The sequence below is a fragment of the Mastigoproctus giganteus genome, chromosome 10 (assembly GCF_048544385.1).
Source record: "Mastigoproctus giganteus isolate SK-2022 chromosome 10, ASM4854438v1, whole genome shotgun sequence".
Classification (NCBI taxonomy): Eukaryota; Metazoa; Arthropoda; class Arachnida; order Uropygi; family Thelyphonidae; genus Mastigoproctus; species Mastigoproctus giganteus.
In genome coordinates this window covers 84,810,975-84,837,746 of record NC_143584.1, presented here as the reverse complement: position 1 = coordinate 84,837,746, position 26,772 = coordinate 84,810,975, and the positions used below count along the sequence as shown (strand labels likewise).

Genomic DNA, 26,772 nt, shown 5'->3' with positions numbered 1-26,772 from the left:
ATTTTCCAAGGTGGCGTTCGACTAAACGTCTAGGTGCCACCCAAACAAGTACATATGCATAACTAAACATCATTGCTGACCAGGTACACCCGTTCACAGCAACGGTCTTTCCCCCTGGCGGTTGTCCTCTTTCAGCAGTATAATGCGCCATGCCACACCGCCCGAATTGTTCGAGACTCGTTCGCGGAACATGAAGAAGACTTCCAGGTATTGCCCTGGTCTCCAAATTCCCCATACATCAATCCCATCGAGCATCTGTGGTTTGTGTTGGAACAGCAACTCCTATCTGCGGCGTCTCAACCACGGATCTTACAGGAGTTAAAGGATCTGCTGGTTACATGTTAGTACCAGATACCACAAGACACATTTAGAAATCTTGTAGCGTCCATGCCTCGCCGGTTACGATCTGTTTTGGCTGCACGTGGAGGATCAACATCATATTAGGTAGGTGGTCACAGTGTTTTGGTTCATCGGTGTATACCTAAAAGGATCTATGGTAAACACATAGTATATAAATGCAAAAGAAAAATATACATAACTTATCGTTGTATACCCATTTATCGTTGTATTGATCATCACAGAAACAGAGAACCCCTTACGGCTGTTTTACTTTCAGTTTGGGTGGTTGATCCCAGACGAAGTCACCCGAATTGCGGGTATACAACGATAAGCTATGTATATTTTCCTTCTGTATATATACTATGCGTTTTCCAGAGATCCTTCTAGTTCTAGGTATATATCGTAATATGATTATCATACTAAGACCTTCCTCACAATATATTAATACGATATACAACACGTGGACGTAGTGTATCTATTGCCACCACAATAGTAGTAGTCCATAAATACAGTACAACGTATATTAACTCAGTACATTAAAGTCAGTGTATTATAATATAAAAGTTTAGAAATCTTATAATACCGTATTGGTGGACTAATAATAGAATAGCAATTGCTTAAAAAACGGTACTCACCTTGAATAAATCAGCAGTGGTATATTGAGAAGAGGTGGTTAGTATTTAGGTTGAATTGTTAGCTAAGAAACTAAGGGGGGAAATGAAGAAAAACGGAATTTAAAATAAGCGCAAGGAGGTAGAAGTGTACACATCCGATCCTTGGTTGTCACTGAAGAGGGAAGAAGTATATTGAAAGCTTGAATAAAATAATACGATGAGGCCAATGGTCATTACGAAGGACTTTCATTAAATTATAACGTCTTCAGTTGGCAATTGAATGGGCAGAGAACGCGTGTTGTTTTAAAGGTTTAAGTTTATACTCTCCTGATGCACTTTTTGACACGTGGGAAATTTAACCGCGAAAGGTTCCAAGCTGGTGAAAGTTGAAGGGGAGTTTGGCGTTAATAATTTTAAGATTAGAATGATGTCGACACCCAATTACGAGTGCTTCATATTGAAGAATTCTATAATTAGATTTGAATTTAATAATGGAAATAGCAGAGTTGACGAGAGGGGTGTGATTGTGGGTTTGGGCATGAATTGTGAGTTCTGTACTGGCTTGACTTGTTCTAAAACTGTTGAAATGGTAATATGCGCGGGTGTTGGAAGATTTGGAAGAACCGAATTTGGTGGTAGTACTGCCACAGGTAACAATGTAACAGGCGTCACAGTTTGGCTGACATTTTATGAAGTATATTATATTATTAAGATCGCTGGTGGAATAAATGTGTGTATCTTTATAGGAATTAAAAAAAGATCCTAGTTTATTGTAAGCGGAAAAGACGAGAGAAATGTCTGTGTTATTAAAAATACGGCGGAATTGTCCTGCAAGTTCACTATGGTAGGGGAGGACTATACGAGTGTTGGTTTTCTTATTGTGTCCGGTTGGATTAATAATTTTATTTTTGGCGGTGGAAATTGTATTTAGGATGAGTTGAGGGGGTAACCTCTGGCTAGAAATTTTTCGGTAAGGTATTGAAGTTCATTATGTAGGTCATCTTGTGAGGAGCTAAATTTTAAGGCGTTGTGAATTTGGTTGTGTAAGACGGCTTTTTTAGTGCTGAGGGGATGGTGCGAAGAGAAATGTAAGTACTTGCCAGTACTTACATTTCTGCCTCTATTTAATTATTATTAAATAAATAAATATATATATATATATATATATATATGTATGTATGTATGTATTTATTTATGAAAGTGAATTTCCATTGTGTTCCATTTAAAACAAAAAAATTTAATTAAATAAAAAGCGATATGATGAAAATAAATAGAAAAAACTATTTACAATAGCCGAGCTGTCAACCGCCAAAGTGCAGTAACACATAGAATGAGTTTGAGGGGACCGTGGTACAAGTCCTCGTGGCTGCTAAATACGATTAATTATTGTGTTCATTGTCGAAATGATTAACTGTAAATTCCTCTGACCTAGTGGTCATGCCCTTAGTATAAATGGAATACGTGCTTACAGTAGATGGTCGAACTACAGTAGTTTCCCTGTAACGTTTTAAGCTGCTGTTTAAGTTCAAAGTTACTTTCAGAAGCGTTTATTTGCTAATTAATATAATTGGATAGATTTCGCTTTCAGCCGTATTAATTTCTCTTCCAGTCCCTTTTGTCATATGATAATTCAACATCCAGTTACATGCAGTAGTATTAATACTGCTGCTAGTGTCTTCAAGTCAAAAAACTTCTTCCCAGCATGTGAACGTATACAAATATTTATTTAGCTTGTCAGCAACTTGTTCAGAGTTATCAAAACTGTTACCATGGATACCAAGTGAACCAATAGCGTTTCTTTCTTTCCTTCTAAGCACATTATTCTGGGCTACTGATTTTTGCACTCCTAGCCAAAAAAAAAGAAAAAGAAAAAAAAGCTTCTTATAATCTGTATGACCCACAAGCAACTTTATATCCAGATTTACTGTAGGAGTCGGGATTCCTTAAAATAATTTATAATTAACCCGTGCATCTTTCTTCTCTGCCACTAAGTTTATCAGTTCTTTTCAGTCTTTTTGGCGTCAATCTTAAGAATATCTCTTCGTTGGTATGAAAAGCTCAGTAGCTTCTAGAATTACTTACTTGAACATTTCCCATTTATTATTTCTGTATTCAAATTACCAACTAACCCCCACGGAAAAATAATGGAGTGAGCCATCGTGTTGTTCTTTCTTTCTTTATTTTTTTTTCTCTGCTTCTTTTTTTAATTTAATTGGTTTTTTGGCTGGGGAGAATGCAACGCAAAATTAGAAATTGCATCGAGAAATGACTAATTACTACTACTTACTGTTATATTTTTGAATAGGTCAGCGTAGTAATATTTCGTAAATTTACGAGTTTTCGTAGAAATTCTTAAATTTGCAAGTTTTAAAATTAAAGTTAAAATAAAATTACAATGTGACCTTTTCTGCTCTATATACAGTGCGGGGCTAGCATCCATTTTTGGAAATTGTAGAGCTGCACAAACGATCAGAACCATTTCCTGAGAAATCCTGAGACTCGCCCCAGCTGGTTGTAAGAATTTTGAAAGGTACAGCTGTTTGAAAAATTTTTCATGAATTCTCAAACCTGCAAAAGCGATCTGAAAAAAAAAAAAAAAAAAAAATTAAGGATATTTTAGAAATTGCATATTTTGCGTGTAGTTTTTAAAAAATGAAACATTATTCCCGCCACTAGCTTTTACAGGCTCAATGTATATTTTGGAGTAATTTTTTTAGCTGACGGCACCATCCTGATGCCTTCGTGGTAGCACATTTGGTATAATCACCGTCCTCAACACACTGAGTGGAAAAGACCTGAGTTCGAATCCCGGCAATGACGCCATTTTTTCACGAGTCGTTCTGTTTCAGGCGAGGGTAGTATGGTTTTTTTATCCCGGAAAATCGTGTTTTTGTTTTCCAGCAAACATCAAATCGGCACAGAACACACTCAATTTATAGACATTATATAAAACGCAACATGGCCTAAGTTGCTGATGCACTTAAAACGTTGTAACAACCAACCAACCATCCTGAGGTTGCCCTATAAGACAGATCTTGAGTGGGTATGATTACCTTGCAAATCTCTTGCCCTTCACAGTGGTTTCTTTTGCCAGTAAATTTTCCATGGGTTTCGGTGATGATAGATATTCCCACTCGTTGCATGTTCATTTAGTTTCATACAGCAAGTGATGTACCTGTGACTCGTTGTCCCTGCAGTTGTTTTTTTTTTTCCCTTCAAAGGGAACCAAATGCACCCAGTGGCGTAGCTACCATGTAGGCAGTCAATCAATTGCCTCCGGGCCTGGGTCCTTTAAGGGCCCGGCGTCTTTGGCTGTCTCCTCTTTTTGCAATTTTCATTAATTAAGTAGGAGCTCGAACACTTTTTTTGTCTTTGGGCCCGAAAAAGGGTAGCTCCGCTATTGAGTAGACCTCTGCATGAGTTGGCACTCACTCGGTTCATCTCATCTGCAACAGGATATGCTCACTTTGTCTAACTCCAGAACTTGTGCATTAAGGAACCATTTGCAAATAGTGATTATAATAGGATAATATTGGACACATCTAAAGAAACAGCTGGTGTCATGGATAAAGGAGAGGTGTTTTTAAACCTTTCAAGACAAATGATGATGCCTTACTGTGAATCTAACGAGCACGAATGTTAAATGTGAAATGTTCGAAGTGGTATTTCTAGAAGCTGCTTATCTTTTTATACTTTTAAAGCGTTGTTGTTCCTGGCTTGAACCAAAGTGGATAAACCACTGAATTGGTAAAGTTAAAGAAAATGTCGCGCGGGATCAATAAAAATTAGCTAGAGACACTAAACACATTAACACGTAAAAATTAATCTGAAATAAAATTATTCACAATAAAAAACATACAAGGAAAACGCTTTGGCAAGTCAAGTAGTAATAGTTTTCCCATATATGCGAGCACTAGAAAGAACTGTCTGAACTAACTTGATCCATTACAGAAGAGCTTTAGTAACATCACTGATGATCATAAATAGATAGCTAACGAGTTAAATAAATTTTTTGCTTCAATATTCATAGATGAGCTTTCTTGTAACAGATATTCAGCTAACAGTTATGGAGAAGACGATAGGTGGTAATTTAAAACGGATTAGAAAAGAAATCATCGCGCTTGAATGTGCAGAAAAGAAGTTAATAGGATTTATCCAACGATATTAACAGTTGCAATACGATAGATTGCTAAATCACAATCTATTATAACCAGTCAAAAGTCTCTCTATTTTATTCAGATGGTTCCAAGAATGAAAGAGGAATATCAGTGGGTAAATTTTGAATCCATGATTAAGGATGCATTGCAGAATCTGTGGAGGAATGGAATTATATAAGCACAGCATAGTTTGTTAAGGCGACAATCATGTCTAATCTAGTATTAGTAAGGCCAAATGATGCATGGAAAGTAGACTTTTCTGTGTCAGCCAAAAATTAAATAATATAAAATAAAAAAAACAAAACAAAATAAAATATTCATATTATTCCTACAAGGTAGCCATACAGTTCTGCTTTGAACTTAGCCAGACACACTACCTCCGCCACTTTCGGAGGCAACTTACTCCAGTGTTCGACAACCCGTTGCTCATAGGTGAACTTCGTGAGATCCAGACTTATCCTGAGATTTTCTATTTGTGTCTCTTGGTTCTTATCTCATTTACAAGAGAGAACAGCCCTCCCCGTTCATTTTAATCAACCTCTTCACCGCTTTATATGCCCAAATCAGATCTCCCCCTTAGATGCCTGGTTGTCAAAATTTGCGGTCCACACCTTCTAAGCCGTTCTTCATATGTGCATCGATTTGTACTCATCACTGATGTGGTCGTCCTTCTTTGTACCTTCTCCACAACTTCTATGTATTTTTAGGTGAATCTCAGACCTGAATACAACATTCCAAGTACAGTCTAACTATCTTCTTGAGTAGAGGAATAATGACGCCCTTCTCCCTACGAGCAAAGGTACTGTAAATCTAGGACAGGACCCATGTGCCTTTCTACCCAGCTGTTTACTCTGCACTGAAAATTTCATATCAGGTTGAATCTGATATGAAACTCTTCTTAAACTACTCTTAGCTCTTTTCGCAGTAGCTTATGTGACTCTAATATTTCCGTGCCCAAAACTTACATTTAAAAGCATTAATCTAGTTGCCATTTTTCGGATCATATACGAAATCGATCCAATTATTTCTGAAGCATCAACGTCTCGCTCAAATTTTTAATAGCCCTATCCATCTTCAAATAAGGTAATAAGGCTAATAATCTGATAAGCTATTTTGTGATTGTTGCAGGCAAAGAATAATTACAGCATGGTATAATTAGACTTTAAAAGTCTTTTGATACCGTTCTATATGAGCGTCGATGGTATTTTAAAACTCGTTAACAAAATCGCTCTCACCCACCACTACGGTTATTCTAAATTGCTACTTATAGCATCATCTTTAACTACACTGAAAGGACAGAATTCATGGGATACCTGGTTCCTGGGCAATGTGACGCTGGTGGACGAACCAAACGCTTGACAGGTATATAGGTACACTGCATTGCTGTATTCACGTAGACGGTAATTCGATGTCCGTATGGATAAATATCGTGAGTTAAGCGACTTTGAAAGCGGGATGATATTGGGTGCCCGACCATGGGTCACTCTATCGCGGAGGTGGTACAGAAATTGCAGTGTCCCCGTTCGGCAGTATCAAGAGTGGAACGGAAATACGCCATTTCCGGAATAACAACTCATCGCGAACAGCGCTGTGGGTGGAGAAAGGTGGTGGATGAACGTGGCCGTCGGCGTCTCTCTCTCTCGCATTGTTTCAGCCAACCGGAGAGCGACAGTGGCACAAATCACCGCTGACTTCAACCAAAGAGGTGCCAAAAACTTTTCCACCAAGACCATCAGGCGATCATTAGCCGCAATAGATTATGGGAACCGCTGATCCACCAGACTGCCATTGATAACACCACGACACAGAACTCTGCGCCTCAACTGGGCGAAATAACAACAGCACTGGACCCTGGATGATTGGAGACAGGTCTCCTGGTACGATGTTTCCCATTATTTCGAGCGGACTGGAAGGTGCGTATCAGGCAGAAACCGCACGAAGCTATGCACCCGTTATGTCAACAAGGAACTGTTCAGGCAGGTGGATGGTCGTTGATGGTCTGGGGCGTGTTCAACTGGCACACTTTGGGACCTCTGGTACGTCTAGACGCATCTCTGAACTGTCCAGGTTACATGTCTATCCTTGCAGACCATCTGCATCCCTTCCTGGTCATCGTGCACCCACAGGGCAGTGGACTCTTCCAGCAGGACAATGCGCCCCCCCACATACCCGTGGTGACTAGAACATGGTTCGAAGAGCATTCCGAAGATTTTACCACCATAGAATGGCCTCCTCGTTCAGCGGACATGAACCCTGTAGAGCATCTTTGGGATGCTGTGGAAAGGTCTGTTCGAGCTTTGGATCTTCCACCCAGGAATGCGACGGAATTATGGACAGCGGTACAGCAAGCATGGATGGAAATACCTGTGGAACGCTTTCGTGAACTAGTGGCCTCAATGGCTCGTCGTGTGACGGCCCTTATCCGGGCGAAAGGTGGGCCTACCTGTTACTAGGTAGGTATCCCAAATTTCTGTCCGCTCAGTGTATATGAGCGTCTTTTGTACCTCTTTGTATATGCGTCTTTTGAGCATCTTATATCCAAACTTTTAAAAAAAGTTTGGATATAAGATGAGAACGAAGGTTATGCTGTGAGTGGACTGAGTCGCAAGTGGAATTACACGGGGTCTCGCTAGTTTTTGATATTTCTTAATGAAAGTAATGAATGCATAACAGATTTTGTGCTGTTTACAAGGCCTGTAAAAACTATCAGCAGTTGTTCTGAGAAATGGAAGTAAAAGTATTATACAGTATTAGGAAAGTGGGATTCTACATTTGGGTAATAGTAATTCCAGATTATCTTATATTTTGGAATGTGAAAAAAAAAAAAAAAAAAAAAAGAAAAAAGAAAAGAAAAGAAACCTGAGGGAGTTGATAATGATAACAAAATTTAGGTGTATTGTGCAATTCGGTAGGAAATTCTCTCAAAAATGTGATGGTGGTGGTGTTAAGGCTGTACGTCAGCACACGATGTTTTATCTATATATTCAGAGATTTGCTAGTAGGGACAAATAAGTATTGTAATTATTCCGTTTTATATTAAGCCTTGGCCACATACACATTTGGAATCTCTAATAACTACCGAAAAAAAAGTGCTACTTATTAATATAAATAAATATTCTTAGAGAGAGAGAACGAGCGAGCGAGCGACTTCTGTCTCTCTCTCTTTAAAAGGCTTTGAAAGGTTTGAGTAAATTAAACAGTGGGATATCTTTTTCCTGTAATAAGTGCATAGACTAGAACTACATTTTTCGAGCGTTTTACAACGCGATCTACCTAAGCTGAAAAATGAAAATCTGCTGAATGTAAAGAAGTTGTATTTACAGACATACAAAGCATCGTTTTGGCTTCTCTCGCTTATTAATTTCCAAAGTATAAATATAATTAATAAAAAGTCTCATCACAGGTGCCTGGTCTCGAGACGCTGCAATTAGCAGCACTGAAGCCTATTAAGGACCTTTTGTTCCCCCTTTTGTTCCCCTCACCAATCTTGTTGCTCTGCTCTGCACCCATTCCAGCAGTTTTCTACATCCTTCCTAAAGTGAGACCTCCAGACCTGTATACAATACTCAAGATGCAGCCTAACATGGTCTTATACAAAGGAATAATCACCTCCTTACTTAACCATTACCACATATTATATTTTATCTTATTTTTAATGCGATGCTTGTGCTTTATGAAAACATTATGGACCCATCCAGACTTTTTTAACGCCCGATGGTCAGTCGGAACTCACAGGTTGAGAAACTTCGGACTAGAGAACACGTGCATACTTAAAAAAAAAAAAAAAAAAAAAAAAATTTAGCCAAAGAGTCTAATGAACTTGTTAAAAATTAACTGTTGGATACGTTACAACCTGATCTTGTATGGTAAAACTAGAGAGCTTATCAATTTCAGAAAGGGTTGGACAGATGTCTGCATTAAACAAGGTGATTTTTATAAAGCTGACGCTAAATGAGTTCGTCTTCTCTGCTTCCTTTATCGATACAAATACATGTACTAATTTATTTCATATACAGAGTCTGTTTTGCTATATATATATATATATATATATATTTTTTTTTTTATTTTATTTCTACTCATATTATTATTATTACAAGCGTCATATTAAGGCTTGTAATAATAATGGATACCTCAGTGACTAAGCTCTAGCATAATATTAAAAGCGTATTAGAACAATTTAGTGACGAAGGTAATTTAGCCCTCGCGAGTAGCACAGTGTCGAAACTAATTCATATTAGAATTCCCTGGTTTCTGTCCTGTTTATTAGTCCATTTTTGTTATGATCGTACACGAAAATTAGTAATGTTTCGTATGGGACATATTTCGGATGTAAATAAATGATGTGGATAATAAAATACCAAAATGCACTTCGTAATGGATAGAAAATATAATATGTTATTGCACATAAAACTTCTACAAATGTATAAAATTACCGCCTGGGATTAACACAGTAATGTAGGGAAATCATCAAGAAATTCGATCGAAAACCACAACAAAATATACGTTGACGAAAGGCATTCTATTATATTTTTTTATACAAGTAATGCCATAAAACAGCACACGACACTGAAAAATGAACTTAAAGGGAAATTATATAATTATATAACGGAAACTATGTAAGATAATAAAATATTTGTGATTCTCATGTAAAAGAAAATGAGAGTTATAGGTGCAAGGTTTCTAAACATTGGTATACGCAGGAGAAGATAGTGGGTACAGTACCATGAAACATAACAGTTACAGTACAATAATGAAGTTGGGATAGGTCAGGCCTTCCTGCAGCAGCTAAATGGCTCCTAGTTCAGCTAATGACTAGTACGTATGCGTTTAAAAAGCATGCTTTTATTTCGAATTACATCATATTCCTTATAATAGAGAGTTAAGCAATAAGATCGAAGTATTAGTAATGTTTTAGCCGGAAGTTCTCCGTAAGACTGGAGTTCCCTGTTCCTAGAACAGTGGCGATACAAGTAATGATTGCAGCGAACCATAAATTTAGTTTCTCTACCCATGTTTTGACACTGCCTCCATACGTCCCCTAAAAGTTGTGCTTGTAGTGGATTGCCTCAATTACTTCATATATCACCACTGCCCTGACTTTCAACATTTCCAAAAAGAGAATGATGAATTCGTTAGCAAAGCAAAATGATTAGCATAATGAGATTGCTCAACAATAATGAGTTTAATTTTAATGTCCAGGAAGAATTGAAATGTATTTCATAGAAACGGAATTGCCATAGAATGATATAGAGCTATCTTCCTGGGAGTATGTGAAGTTTTATATAATTTAAAAGCTTCTGAATTATAAAACACTTGTTTTCTCTAATTAAAATAGATTCGGAATGCTTTCACTCTTACAAAACTTCACTAAACGGATACTTTTTTGTTGTTATTTAAGCCTTACCTTATTCATGCCATTTCCCATTGCGAACCAGCCAGCCTATTTAATCAGGAACTCTCTTTATGCTTTTCCTTTGATGCTCTAATAAAAGCATGGACATTAATTATTCGATGTTACATAAAATCACAGAAGCAACTCTATGCGTGCTCTTCTCTGCAGAGACTTACATTGTGTGTGTGTGTGCGCGTGTGTGTGCGTGCGTGCACGTGTGTGTGCGTGCGTGCACGTGTGTGTGTATGATTGTCGTACCAAGATGTCCCAAGCGGGAAGACAACTTTTTTGCACATAAACCAATCAAGTTTCTTCAGTCACACTGATTCGTTGGAAAAGTTACTGCCGAACACCGTTCAAGGCTAATGTACGGGTCTAATGGTTGCGGTGTTATCAACTAAATAATAAAAAAGGATGTCCATTCATCGTTGGCCTGCTCTTATCACCTTGGAAAAACAATGTCACACGTAAAGAATTGCTGAGAAAAAACATGGTAAAATTATACAAGTTAAAAATGGTATTTCATCAGTGATGAAGTAACTTTATGGCCAACTACACTTTGCTGTCCGGCACTGAAATCTCCATGTGATCGATGACAGTCTGTAGGTGTAGCAACCCCCTCGCTCTTACAGTAGGCACTACACCTGACTTGTCCGAGTACTTGTAAATGCAAGCATTGCAGACGACGGGTGTCGTCTAGCGTTCTCCACTACTTTTCTCTCGCACGCATGATAGGAGAGAGTGACATCTTGCGACAATCACTGGAACTGGTTGTACATTAACTGGAACTGGTTCAGTCATTCCGATGACTTATATTGACATTAACAGTGGCAACAATAACTCACGAGACGATAAGTTTGTAAATACAAGCCTATTATAGGCACGTAATAAATTAAGCACGCTGAAGTGATTTTATAATTTTTCTTTTTCGTAATTCTATTGCCGTCAATAAATTTGCAAGATGGTAAAAACAAGATGGTAAAAACTAAGTAGTTGTCTTTGGCGGCTTTCGAAAGAGTGACAACTCCTTTCTTCGAAATTTGTATTCGGTTGAATTTTGTATCGTTACAGAATCGAAGGCCGACCGGGCTAGCCGAGTGGGTAAAGTACCTGCCCGGCAACCCAAAGGTCGCGGGTTCGATTCCCGCCTCGGGCTTGGATCAAAGTACTACAAAAACCTTGGGAGGTGCAATACGGCCACAGACGCCGATGCACCAACAACTACCAAAAAAAAAAAAAAAAAAAAAACAGAATCGAAAACGAAGAATACGGCTTAGAAAACGTAATTTCGGAAAAAATGCTAATCGATATTTAATTTTCTATTTCGATTATTTCCAATATTCTCTTCTTGTTCTATTTTTATATCGTTATTATTATTATTATTAATAGCTATATGGTGCAAGGAAGCCTGAGGCTTATGCTGCACCAGCCAAAATAAAAAAAAAATAAAAAAATTTTTAATACCCCGAGAGAGAGAGAGAGTAGAGTAGAATAGAGTAGAAAGGAATCACCAAGAAAGATACTATTTAAAATATTATTCTTACACACTTCAGTCACTTTACCAGTTCTAAGCAAGTTTTTCTAAGTTCTTGAAATATATTCTCATGAATCTCATTAATAAATTATGACTTATTTAATTAATGAATAATAAATTTCGCTTATGCGGCACACTACTCCACACTGGTACTGATTGCGAACTGTTCTACATTGTTGTTATATGCATGTTCAACGCAAGGGAGATAAGGACATAAAGCATTCCATATATTGTATCTGTTATTTGCATGTATTCTTTTGTCCGTTTGCGTGTTATTCTGAATGAAAACCCGAATTTCCGGGAGATAATGCCTTAATTGTAGAATTCACCACATCACCTCTTGGCAGTGTGTTGGTGACAATCCTGTAGACCACACCCCAAGGGTTTGCATTATCGGACTTCCCGCCAAGACCCCCAATCAGTTTCTGAGAGTTCTATAGGAATTTCTGAGCATCAACCTCATTCTGGAGCCAAATTTCCCTTGCGCTCTGGAAGTGTTTTCTGGCCTAATGCACCCTTCGCCAGAGTATATCAAGTTCAGGGCACCACTAGGGAACAGCATTTTTCTTTGGTTTTCTTTTGGGTATTGCTAGATTGGATACGTTTTGAAGCATAATTGTGACATTTAGGTTGTGGTCGTCAGGGCTATAATTGTTTTTATGGATCTGAATCTGCTGCTGTTCTATTTGAATTTGGATTTCATCCGTGAAGGTCTGCCAGTTGGCTTTCTTTAAGTTGTATCTAATTATTGGGGTGGCTGTATCTGGTTGTCTGCTGCGTGTGTAGCACAGTGGTATTGTCACCGTCCTCACCACACCGAGTAGAAAAGGCCAGGGTTCGGATCCCGTCGATGACGCGAGGAACTTTAATGGGCTTTTTTCACTGTGTGGCGGAATTAGTCGGTCTCAAGCGTAGATCGCAAGTTTTTCACCCCCGAAAACTCGGGTTTTTCATCCAGCAAAACAGGCGAATCAGCAAATCACCATAGAACACTTGCAATTTACGGACATAATACATAATTCATGGCAGGTGAATGTAATTATTCGGGTGGCGTAAATATAATAGTTTGGTTTTTGTATCTGGCTACCTATTTGTCTTTTTAAAGTAAAAGTTATAGTCCTGTGGTCTGAGTTGGTCCAAACTTCTTGGACCATCCAATCATTAATTTTGGTTGATATGGAAGTAGTGGCCAAAGTTATCTATATCACTTTCCCACAGTGTAGGTAAATGGGTTTTGAGGTCTATTTATTACATGCAGGGTAGTAGAAGTGGCTAGGTAGTCTGTTAGGAGCTGGCTATGATGTGTTCCTGGTCTGTCAACTGTACAGCTGTGCCAGAGGCTTGACGGATAGTTGGCATCCATGGAGACTATTATCTTAGAATTTGGAAATACTGTCAGTGCATTTTGTAGACAATGAATGCTGGGATTTATATCCTCTCCTGGCCTACAGTACAGGGATACAACATGAAGGTGTAAGAACCCATTCTTACAACTCCTGATAATAATATTTTTTGTAAAATTTTATAAATTATTATATTTTAAACAGACAGCATTACGCAGTTTTCTTGCGCTCCTACTGTTGTTCGTTTCAGTAGAGAGCGGATTAGCGTTAGCAACAGGGGAGGCCTGTTCGAACTGAAACTGTACAATAGGAGTGCTGGTTTGAAGCAGTTTTGTTTACAGAAAGTAAAGCGGGAGCGGAACTGCAGAAAAAAGGACAAAGGAACGCCCCCCCCCCCCAAGAAAGGGTTCGGACTCCAAAGAGGAAAAACCCGAGATCATGAGATCATAGAGCAAGCCAAGATCGGGTATCATAGAGCTGTATAAACAGGCCGACACCGCAGTGCGCACTCATAAATTTCAAGGGCGGTCACTTTAAAAGGGACGTGATGAAAGGGGTAAGTGGACAAGGATAGTCAGAAGAAAGTTCTAGAAATTTCATAGCGTCCGGATGTCCCCGCTACGAAAAAGGGAGCGCGACCTACCCGAACGTGGGCCGAGACAATAGAAAAGGGAAATGAGCGAATTAGAATAAAGATATAGAAAGAGAAATAGATGATGATTGGTCAAGAAAAGGGGGAGAGAGATGAACAAAAAGGTGATGGGGGGAGAGAAAGACAGAGCCTTAGAGAAAGAGCGGAGTCCGAGACAGAGAAGTGGGAGATGAGGTCAGAGAGAATTGCTGGAGAGCGAGAAAGAAATTTTTTGGGAGTGAGAATGGTGTTGGAGGTGTGTGGGAATTGTTAAACGGTGAGTTTTAGAAATGGCACAGTTCAGTGGGTATTGGTTATAGAAAAGGGAGGAAACGATTGAGAATGAAATCGGATCTAGCTTCAAACGGATGTCCAAGGCAGCAACCCTGGAGAAAATTTTGCTAACAAAAAAAAAACTGTATTATAAAGTAAATATAAACGGGGGAAAAAATTAATAGGACAGTTAGAGGAGATTTATGATAAACTGTATATTGTATTGTAAAAGATAGAAAGAGGGGGAACAATAGAATATAGATAAAGAAAGAGAGAGTGAGTGTGTTACCTATCTGTGTTAGAAGTATGTGTAAAATAAAGGAATGTACTAGATGTGTTGCTGTTGTTAACGAAATAGCCTGTACTTTGGAGAAATATCCTCTAGTTGTGTATAGCCCACCGAAGGCTCAGAAGGATATGCCCAATTAGATGATCATGTGCACAGAGAGAGAGAGAGAGAGAGAGAGAGAGAGAGAGAGAGGAAAAATAATGTAATTGTCTATTTATATATATATATATTCATATGTAATTGCATATGTTAGTTTAGTTAGTACTTGGTATTGTTCAAAAGTCGTAGATAGTTATGAATTCATTGAAAGAAAGGAAATGTGAGAACATTATATTATGTGTAGTAAGAAGAGAGCTGTGAGAAATTTTGATATCTTGAATTACTTAGTGTGTGTGTATTTTTGATTATGTCTAAAACGGTGAAATAAACTTTGTTGTGTTGCTAACATATGTCTTATCTTTGGGGAGAAACACCACAGCTCAGTAGCAAGTATTCGGAATTATCCAGGCAGGGGAAGTATGAAAAATAAAATCCTCATTACATGGAATCTTCTGACGTAAAAAAAAGGGGGGGGGCTAAATGGAATTAATTTATTGAGCAGCAGATGGCTTGTGGACCTTGGAAGGGAAGTGAGGACCCCTGTTCCAGAATTTAAATTTAAAGCAACAGCCTATTGAGGTTCCAAGGTAGATAGAAGTTACAATTGTATTTAAAGTTCCCACAAATGTTTAGGTTTAACCAAATACAGATCCCACAATTAAGATTAAAGATCCCACAATTGTCGTTAAAGATCCCCCAATTGTCGATCCACCAAAGATAGATCCCACAATTGTATTTCTATTCCCACAAAGGGATCCTGTTTGACTAATTATTTGTGCACAAACTGCTAATGGGAAGCATAGAGAATTAACATTTGTAACTGTAAGAGAAGGATTTCTGATTACTATTGCTGTTAGTGAGGTTTCATGTGAAGATTCTATTATTCTGTATGTTCTAGGGTATCCCTGAACCCTACCCTGATGAGTATATAGATCTTGGATTACCAGGATACCTATATTATTTTTCTCTGCTTTAAGCTCGATTTGATCCACAACTGTACTTGCATTGTGAGCATTTAATTGGATGAACTTTAGAGCCCTGTCACAAGTGTGGTTTAAATTAAGGCCTATAATTGGTTCTCAATTTAAGCTGTTTTACTATTTTTTGATAGCTGGAACAATTATTGTCCCTAAGACTATGGTGAAAGTCTATTTTGGCTAACATACATTTGGCACATTTAGGTTGTGTAGTTCTACTGTTATAATTTTTATAGTCATGGCCAGTGACTGCTCAGTGGCCACAGATCGGGTATTTTTGCTGGCACTGCCTGGCTTTATGACCAAATCTGTGGCAGTGATAACATTTTGTAACTGGGAAATTTTCCCTGAATCTATGGCTAGTTCAGCTAGCATAGATTCTCTTGTTTATTTTCTAGGATTAAAGTTCCACAATGGGATTTTTTATTTGTTGTTCCCTGTTTGATTTGGAATTCCTTAGCCATTTCATCTAAGGTTAATTGCTCACTGTAATTTTTATAATAAAAGTCCATCATGGCCTCTCTCATAGGGGTGGTCTTAGGCATGTCAAAGATGATATTTGAATTTTACCCTTTGGCTTTTCGGCTAGTAATCCTAGTTTTTGGATTTCAGGATGTCCCTGTATTGTTTCTATATCCTCTTTAATGGCTGCTTCAACCAGAACTCCATTGTTTCTGGTTTTCCTAAGGCTATTCTTCCTTCACTTCCTTCAACTTTCACTTCCTTCAGGTGAAGTTTCAATTTAGTCAATACTGTTTCTTTGACTTCTTCATTACTTTTTAATGAAGATTTCTCTGTAGCCTTTAATATTATTGCATTTGCATCCTTTTTGGGGGGGGGGATTCAGTCTTTGTTGTCCTTGTTATTATCTCTTTAGGTTGAATCTGATCTCTGTTTGTGGCAGCTCCAATAGCCTGTGCATAAGTTTATACATTTATGTTTTTATATGCTTCCTTTTCAGAGTTTAAAGCCTCAACTCTGGCTTTTAACACTTTGCTTTCCACATTTAGTTTGTTCACTTTGCTCTCTAATATCATCCAGTATTGGACTATTTGTAAGCGTACTGCAACTGTGATTCTGCTAGCAGCCATGAGGTTTTCCAAATGTAGTTTGGTAGCTATTGTTTGGTTTACTGGGTCCTTTATGTTTTCAATAGATGCTGCTTTTCTACAACTTGTTTGCCCAGGATTTCTTGCATTTCAATTGCTTCTTGAGTTTTTGGCTTTCTAAGTTCCCTTAGCACTGAGAGGCCCAGGTGGGCAGTCTTATATTTCGTCGTTAATTTTACCTGCGGGGGTGTTTTCCGTGTTTTGAATCGATGTCTGTTTCTAGTGCATTTTTAGTTCCTGTTTCAAAATCAGCATCTTGCGTAATTTCGCGCTTTTTTTTTTTTTTTTTTTTGCTTTTGTTTGGAGTTACTGCATCTTAAATAATTTATAAGATATTAGAAGACATCAAGAGCTATCTAGTGATACTAAGTTATGCAAAATTCACAGAATAACTGGCGATATTAGCGTTTAAAGTTGTGTTGGGGAATGGAAGTTTCTGGAATTTCTAGTTCTATAACAAAGAAAACTATTTTAATTTCGTGTAAAATCCCTGAATGAAGTATATTAATGTACTCAATATGAAAGATAACCTGTATTTCATCGTTTATAATGGTAGTATTTCTATTATTTCCACTGTTTTGAGCCTTGACAAAATAGAAGGTGGTTACTGCACAATCACACCTCTAGTGATATGGCGATCGCAACGCAAATGGGTCAGAAATGTGTAACTAGGATAATATAATAACAAGGAAAACACTTACCTGTGATTCTTCAATTACAGGCATGAATATTTACTTTTAGTTTCCTCTGGTCCATGTTGGAAAATGCCAATCTTAAAAAAAAAAAAAATTAAACGTGGGTTATTGGGACTGCCTTCCTCCAAAACAATCAAGTGCTGCTCCCCACGACACTTCTTACTGCCTCGACCACTGTTGAATCCAGGGGGTGACCGGGGGTGAGTTTCACTCCCCGGTGGAATAAAATAAAAAAGGAATTAAAAATTACTATTTTTTCACGGAGTGAAACTCACCCCCCCCCCCCGTGAAAAAATAGTAATTTTTAATTTAAAAAACACGAATTCAATAAATTTTTGTCAAATAAACACAACACGAAAAATCAAATCAACTAATGTGGTACTTGTTAGGTGGTACACGGCGAAAATAAATCACTAAAATTCAAAAGACAGGAAATTTTTAAAATAATTAAATGGGCAATATTTCTGGTTGCACAAATTGTAACTAAAAGCCACTACAGTATTTCAAGTGTCCACATTTTCGTTTTATGGTTTTCAGTTTCCCTTTATTTTCACAGGAACCATCTCTTGATAGTGTTCACACAAACGGTCTGCTTGTGACTAATTCTTTGTATATCGCAAACAAGATTGCAGGCCACGAATAGGTTCGTCTGAATTGGTTCCTGACAGATGCTGTTGTAATTGTAATTATAAAGTTTCCCGCGGCTTTCCAGGGAGTCTACCGCCATTAACTCAATCGTCAGCAGTTTCACTTTATGGTTTTCACATTCCCTTTATTTGTTTTTTTCACAGAAAGGGTCTACTTGTGGCTAATTCTTCCTTTGTATACCACAAACAAGAAGGTTTGGTCGCAGCCTATAAACAATACATTTTATATCCTTTTTTAAATCCTGTACTGTAATATTAAGTTTAGAGGGCCCCCCTCTCGGAAAAATTAATAAATGAAGTGATTGATACACAAGCAAAGAAGAATAAGATCATTACAATACAGTACTTGCATGTTTGCAATTACCTGAAGATCGGAAATATCTTTGCCTGAGATAAGGTTACAAATTCTATATATAAAATTAGTTCATATATATAGAATTTCGAAAGGCTTAGGCATATATTTTTAACTTAGAGACAAATACCATTATCTATGTTTCTGCCTAAGTTGTTATATCTTTTTAAATTGTATAGCGTCATCTGAAAAATGAGAATCCGCTATGCATTTAAAAATCTGACACTTTACCAGGACACTGTTTTGAAGTTGTCATAGTGATGTTGATGGAATTCAAAAAGGGGAAAGTCTCAGCTATTTGATGAGCAATCAAATAATAATAATAAGGATTCGTAACGTTGCCGAACCAGCAATATCATGGACCCGAGTTCGAATCCTGACGAGAAAGAAAAAAAAAAAAAAAACTGCAAGGGAAAAAAATCACGAAAATCGTTTCATTGGGCCTACCTCTTCCGATGTCGACGTGATGGCTGAGGCAGACAGTGGCACCATCTGGTGTATCCCCTCAGTAACTACTGCTGACCACTGGATGGAAAAGTTAATCTAAACAGGTCCACCTCCATAGCTGGGTGAAGATGAGAAGTAGGAATATTGAATATACTACATCGAGTGTGGCATAGGATAAAGTCACTTGCGTTCGGGCCTTAGGCAGAAGGGGCGCCTCGAAAAGTCGGGAGACCTTCTCCTGAGGGAGACAGTGGAGCAAGTGGCGCTGTCCCTCATATGGCTAACACAAGGGAATGGAACCATCCAGCCAAATGTAAGTGCTTTCTGCACAACTGACCACCAAAGAAAAAACAAACAGATGAAGTACGGTATCGAAATGAATACGTTGATGATGCGAGCAAAGCACAAAGTAACAAAGCTAGAGACCGACATGACAATATACAGGATGAAACTATACAGCTCCCCACCGTCCAGATAACCGAACAGCGAATAGCAGATCACAGTTAGACCAGTGTCATGAAGAGCTTGATACCTGAATTCTTGGAAAAAATCAAACGAGATGTGAGCGACCAACTGCAAAGAATACGAGCACAACCGAACCAGAACTGAAAGAGGAACACCAATTACAAGAACTGCAACATGGAGCATCCGAAGCGGAAACAGACGAGGTTGCGATATCCAAAATAGAAGAAGAGCGGAAGAAAGCCCTGGAACAGTTCGAGAGCATAGACGCAGATGGATTCATGCTCATCATCCCAGACCAGGTAATTGCACCAGGAACTATAGGAAATACATCGCCAAGGTGCCCGGAGTGACAGATGGCACATGTCGACGATGCCACCTGGCCCCAGAAACAATGTTGCACATTACCTCAGGATGCAGGGCGATCGACAGACGGAGTATACTCACAGACACGACCAGGTGACCTGGATAATATGTCAAAAGCTAAAGCAAAAAATACCTATTAATCAAAGAAAGCGTGCCGTATTACAAGTACGAACCTCAGGCAGTACTTGTGTCAGGATGGCGAATTACGTGCAGTTGACGCCACGAAGAAAGAGTGCTACGTTGCTTTACGTGAGGAAGGATGTTCTTCCCGTCATATTGCTTATAGAGTGTCTTGTAATCAATCGACAGTGAGTAGATTTCTATCCAAACTCAAGAAAACTGGTTCTGCTGATAGGAAAAAAGGAACCGGACGCAAACAAGTCTCTACGACAAAACAGGGCCGCGTTTTGAAGCGCTTCTGTCTTAAAAATCGTAAAGCTTCTTCGTCTGAGCTGAAAACAAAATGGGAAGAACATACAGGAGTGGTAGCAAGTGCAGTAACAGTCAGAAGACGCCTCTTTAGAAGTGTACTTGTAGCCCGTCGTCCTAAGAAGAAGCCCCTCCTCACACAAAAAATGAAAAAGGGCCCTATTAATTTGGTGTAAGGAGCATGTGAAATGGACCCCCGAGCAGTGGAAATCAGTTATTTTCTCGGATTTTAGTTATTTTAGAAATCAGTTATTTTCTCTGAGAAGAAATTCAATCTGCATAACTCTGATGGGAGACAAAAGATTCACCGTAGACGTGGTGAAGAATACGATCCAGAGTGTATGGTGTATACAGTGAAATTCCCTACCAGCCAGGTGATATTGGGGTGCATTTCGTGGAGTAGGCACCTGCAGTTTATAAAAGGTTCTGTAAATGCCAATGGATACTTGGCTATATTGGAAGGCTAATTGCTTCCAACCATTGGAGACCATTTCAACCTGCCAAGTAACTACATCTTTCTGGACGACTCTGCTCCTTGTCATCTGGCGAAAAGTGTGAGTAGGCACTTCTGTTGTTACTCTACCTTCATTTCTGCATCAGAGGTTCGACAGTAATGTGTTTACATTTGTTACAGGTGAAAAAATGTTTGGAAGAACGGTCCATTACAACTCTTAGTTGGACAGGAAACAGCCCGGACCTGAATCCTATGGAGAACTGTTGGCATCGTGTGGAATCTGCAGTTGCCAGAAAGAAACCAAAGACCCTTCGTGAACTTCAGGAAGCCCTAATTCGTGTTTGGAACTATCAGTTGATTATCTTCAGAAATTGATCTTGTCAATGCCTCGATGGCGTGCTGTTGTCATCAGCGCCAGAGGTGGTCCAACTGAATATTAGTTTACACCTGGTGAACTTTTTATTTTGTTTTCCATTTAAAATGATAAACTGGAGCAAATTCAGGGCTTCTGATAACATAATTGTCGTGTTTACCAAAATTGTTGTATAAAGGTTGCAAATGCTCATTTTGGAATATTTTGAGAGCACCTGTCAAATATTACTTAGCTTTGCCTTAACTATTAATAAATACCTTTTGTTTATATTTCTATTTGTGATGCTAGTCATTAAGGTAACGTACCATCGCAAAAAAGGGTTGAAAATGTGAAATTCCTAGGTGATGCATTTTCTTTGAACACCCAGTGTAATTAAATACAAATGGACCTGTTGTACTGGATTCCATTGTTTAAGGAGATTAATATTGTATATATCCAGTAATATATTAATAACGAAATGTAGCTTTCAGGGTAAAATGGACCCCTTCATCAGCAATATACAGATTCTAATGGATATTTAATATTTAAAATATTTACAAATATACAATATTCATTAATATACAAAAAACGTTACAATGGAACATTAAAAGTTAACAGTGAGCACCTGCACGAGATTGGTGAACGTTATGGAGGCAATTGTTGATAATTAATTGCATATGTAGTGACGTAATTGCCTCTCTCTCTTCTCCCATTGGCTCGAATAAATATCACTAGGAGGATAACTTTTTTAATGTATAGAGAAATAATAATAATAAACTAGAGAGAAGCAGACTTTGTGGTTATTAAGTTTTACTTTGAAGTGACAAAAACTGAAGAGAAACATATCGACCCTTTGTATAGCAAGGTCAAGCGAACCAAATCCATAATAAGTAGAGGTGCGTGTAGTCGAATAGTTATGGTTTAGTTAAAGTAAAATCATTCATTAAAGTAAAATCAAAATCAGGTTCCTTTTTTAATCAGATTTTATTTTTACCTTTCATAGCAAAGCTAAACTGAATGTCGAAACAGCCAGTGTATAAGATTACCGACTGTTGTTTCCATGGTTACGCGCAAGGTTCCATGACAGAACTTGGAAAATCAGTACAGTATGTGCTTTCTCAAGTTAATTATAATTGCGGAATGATCAACTGCATTAGTGTTTTTAACTTACTTCCATGGTGACGCCTAAAACAGCGAGGAAGATACTATTGTAATCTATAATTAACACAAATTCAAGTAACCCTCCAACGATTGCATAATAGCATAATCGGTTTACTGGCAAAGGCGCAGTTAATTCGCGCAGTTAATTAATGGTTTGGAAGTGTGCCATTAGTTCCCCTTATGCAATCTTGTTTTTTTTTACCCGGAATTAAATGGACTACTACAGTCACCGCGGTAAGGTGACAAAAGAGTGTCTGCTTTAACAGCGTTTTACAAAGATTTTCTGTGGTAGTATGTGTTAACTATTTTAGTATTCATGTTAGGCTTAACAAGAAGAAAATAAAGCAGGAGAAAATCCTAAGTCTCGGTACCTTGTTTTTAATGCCATGATAAATGCTGAAATTCTATGTTTAAAAGTAGATCGCACAGTGCTGTTGAGGTTGGCTATAAAGGTTCCAGTTTAACGTGCAGTAGCTAGTTCATTTAATCAATAAATTTTCTATTCAGCGGTATTCAGTTTTTTTTTTTTTTTTTTTCATGTGTATTTCTCGTTTATATCATTTCGTTTTTTTCTGTCTAAAGAATCAAGGAACAGTTAGAGAGAGAGAGAGAGAGAGAGAGAGAGAGAACGCTTTCGTCTGGATTTGATCGCGTATATCCAAAGTATTTTATTACACACATGAAGCTTTTCTGTCCGTTACGATACTGGTTCAAATGCTAACTTAATGCTTATAATATTCTAATTTACAATGAGTTAGTCAGTTATGCAAACCTATCAATTACTTAATTTCGTATTTAAAAATTAACTAATATCATAAACTCGATTTCCGATTGAAACTTTTCGAATAATATACGATTTATCTTTGTAAACGTCGAGACAAATATCGTGAATAAACATTCAAGAACAGCTTTGATAATAGACCACTGTTATCGTTATGTTTTTCTTCTTATAGTGTTTTTTTTTTTTTTTTTTCCATGCCGCGATGCGTACTAGTACCAGGTGCTTTGGGTGGTTGTTATGTTCGGTTACTATTATTGGTTGAGGAACTCTCTGATTGTCCTACAGGCGTTCAGGATCGCGGCTTTCTGGAGTTCCTTGTAGGTGTTCTCTGGGAGTCCTGTTGCTGCTAAGTTCTTGTGTAGGCTCTTCATCACCAGTAAGCAGTTAACACGTGATTGGGATGGTTATTATTATTATTTCTTTCTTCTCCTTATGGCTTTTTTTTTTTCTATTTCGCGATGACTGGTGCCAGGTGAATTGGGAGCGGTTGTTATGTCTTGTTACAATAATTTGTCGAGGAAGTCTATGACTACCCTACAGGTGTTTAGGATCGCGGCTTTCTGGAATTCTCTGTATGTGTTCTCTGGGAGGCCTATTAGTGCTAAGTTCTTATGTAGGCGCTTTGGCACCACCCTGGTGGTTCACACGATGATCAGGATGGTCGTTACTTATTCTATATGACACATCTCTTTGACTTCCGGTCTGTATACTTCATAATCGTTTCCCAGTAGGTTTTCTGGAAGTTGCTGTGTTGGCCACCGGCATGTCGATCGAGTAGGTAGTCTTTTCCTTCTTTTCAGTGAGGGTTATGTAATAATAATAATAATAATAATAATAATAATAATATTATTATTTATTGTAAACGAATTCTCTTAATAAATAAAATTGTATTGTACATTGTATTATTATTATTTCTCCCTGATGCGAGTGTCACCCCGTGACGGGTACTGGTACTAAGTGCACAGGGTGGTTGTTATTGTTGGTCGAGGAACTCTCTGACTATCCTACAGGTGTCCAGGATTGCAACATTAGCATTAGCATTAGCATTTAGCATTAGCATTAGTAGAGGCATTTGATGCAAGAAAGCAAGCTTATGCAGCATCAGCCAAAAAAAAAAAAAAAAAAAAAAAAAAGTAACATAAATAAATAAAAATAACCACTTCCACTTCACCCCTCTGTTCGTTCGAAATACCTGTCCAGCTGAGCCTTAAACTTATTTAGGCTATCAACTTCCACGACAAGGGATGGAAGTCTGTTCCACCCACCAACCACCCGCTGGCTAAAGGCAAATTTCCGCACATCTATCCTACATCTGTCTTTCCTCAATTTGAATTTATGCCCTCTCAGGTGATTTTTCTGAGCTAGAGGAAGAATCCCATCAGCATTGAGCATGCTCAAACCATTCAAGGCTTTGTACACCTCTATCAGATCACCCCGCTGGTGCCTAGTTTCCAGACACTGTAATTTGCAAAACTTAAGCCTTTCTTCGTAAGAGAACCCCTTTGTCCCATTCACCAATCTAGTTGCCCTTCTCTGTACTCGTTCCAGCAGCTCTACATCCTTCCTGAAATGAGGCCTCCAGGCCTGTATACAGTACTCTAGGTGTGGCCTGACCATTGCCTTATACAAGGGAATAATCACCTCCTTATCCCTGCTAGAAAAATTTCTATATATCATTGACAATACACCATGAGCTACTCTTGCAGCTCGTCTGCACTGCTCAGAGAACTTCATATCTGCCTGCACCACCACCCCCAGGTCCCTTTCATTCTCTACCACTGTCAGTGTAGTACCACAGAGTTGATACGTTGCTCTGGGGTTGCTGTTTCCCATATGTAGTACTTCAGGGTCATCAACAGTTGACCCATCGATCTCAAGTGGATTTTGGAGTTCTTTTGTATGTTCTTGATTCATGTCTTCTGTTGTGTAGAATAGAACAGCAGGCATGAGTTTTACGGTTGACTCAACAGAGGAACAAAAGAAGAAAAATAACAAACAAAAGAAAAGTAAAAGAACTCACTGTTTCCAATGTGAAACGAACTGATTCATATTATATATATTCGTATTATATATACAGTATATTATACGTACATGCATGTTCTGTTTATTATTAAGGACTGGAACAAAAGAAGTGGATTTCAATTTTCGACACGCTATTTTATATAGATATAAGGTTCAGATCTGGAGGCTTACAGCTAAATTTGTAATATCTGCAGTTATACATCTCGGTTATTCCAGAGGACAGTGTCTTTTTTGAGTATCGATTGTCTCATTACCTAGGAAACCCTTTCAAACATAGAAAAGATTTCAGACAAATCATGATTGTTGTTATGGGAACAGATTACTATCCATATTTTTAAGTGAAATTATAATTTCTAAACCCCTTTTATATTTTATGCTTCCTCTGTTGTAGTCAGATATACTGTTTTTTCTACATTGCACACACACACACACACACACACACACACACATTATTTATTAAGTTTAAATTATGTATTAAAGAATTTATAAGAATTAATATGTAAATAATAATAATTAATAATAATAGAAAAAATACAGTAAAGCACACATTGTAGTTTCAACGCGTTTATGCGGAATGACCAAGCCAAGTAAAATTCGAATACTGTACAAAGAAAAGCAGTACAGTACAGTACAAACTACAACAACGAAAGAAGAAAAGAGGGGAGGAGAGAAATAGGTTGCTGTACTTAAACTGCTGTTTTGATTTGTATTCGTGTCTTACTTGACTTGGCCATTATGCATACCTATTCTTAATTTAGCTCAATACTGTATTTTCTTTCATCCAAGCAACATGCGGTATGTTGCTTGAATACAAGAAACGCAAAGTTGCAGCTGTTTCTATTATTTTCAGTATTATTATTTATCTATTCTCCTATTTATTATTTTTTTCCCTTTCTCTTTATTACTTTTGTTACTTTATTCTTATATTTTCTTCAATAAATAATTTAAACTTAATTTTCGTGTATTATACGGTAGTAGTGCGATGCAAATACAAATACCCCCACATACCGCCACTATATCCTGGTTACTTTCTTTTTAGCTTTGTTCTTAGTTAGCACTTTGGCTTTGCTTTGTGAGCGCTTTACTTTGCTATATGTTAATTTTTCACTGTGTAAGGGGTCACCGTTATGCAAGTCCATTGCATCGGCTCGCTGATTACTTGTCAGTTGTGTCGATGTGTTGATTTGAAGGACGTTCGAAATGCAGTAAATCCAAGACCATTTTAGGTCTTGTGACCTTCCGACCAGGACTTTGGATATTTCACGCAATATGACAGTGGGTGCCATTAAATTTGTTCTAATTCGCTGTAATCTATAAATTAATTTAGGAACGTTTAGGATATATCCCTCCTTTCATTTTGTTGGTAAATACTCTTTTTCTTTGTATTTGATTTATATTTGGGTCGACCTGAACCTTCTACATATCTATTTTTAATTTAGTTCAATAGCAGAATGTATATAATATATATAAACACTCAGTGATCACTGAACTATGACCACCCCATCCTATGCCGCATAGGATGGGGTGGTCAACAATTAATATGGGGCGTGTTTTGCTGGCAAGAACTAGGAGCGCTGGTGCGCATGGACCAACGTTTCACTGGTGAAGTCTATTTTTTTTTTTTTTTTTTTTTGTATGTTCTTGATTCAGGGTGGCTCCTAGGCATATGCCCATCTTCACCTTGTTCACCTGTGATGACACAGAACCTCTGGGAAACGGGCCTGAGGAAAGTGTTGATGTATGTGTGTTAGTATTGTGTGGATTCTGTTAGTGTCAGGTCTCTTTCACCAGCGAGCATCTAACACTTGGGCAGCTGCTGCCTGATGCCCGTCCCTTGGCTCGAGGAG

The 26,772-nt window shown here is 38.0% G+C and overlaps 1 protein-coding gene across 1 annotated transcript in view; it reads right to left on the bottom strand.

The window, feature by feature from the left end:
* Positions 1–10,527, bottom strand: part of LOC150079129 (dual specificity protein phosphatase 22-like) — a 40,404-nt gene extending 29,877 nt beyond the window's left edge. Inside the window, exon 1 of the mRNA XM_090383344.1 lies at positions 10,515–10,527. Within this exon, the coding sequence (XP_090239470.1) occupies positions 10,515–10,523 (9 nt within the window). The 5' untranslated portion in view covers positions 10,524–10,527. The remainder of the gene's footprint in view (positions 1–10,514) is intronic.
* Positions 10,528–26,772: the final 16,245 nt, after the last annotated feature.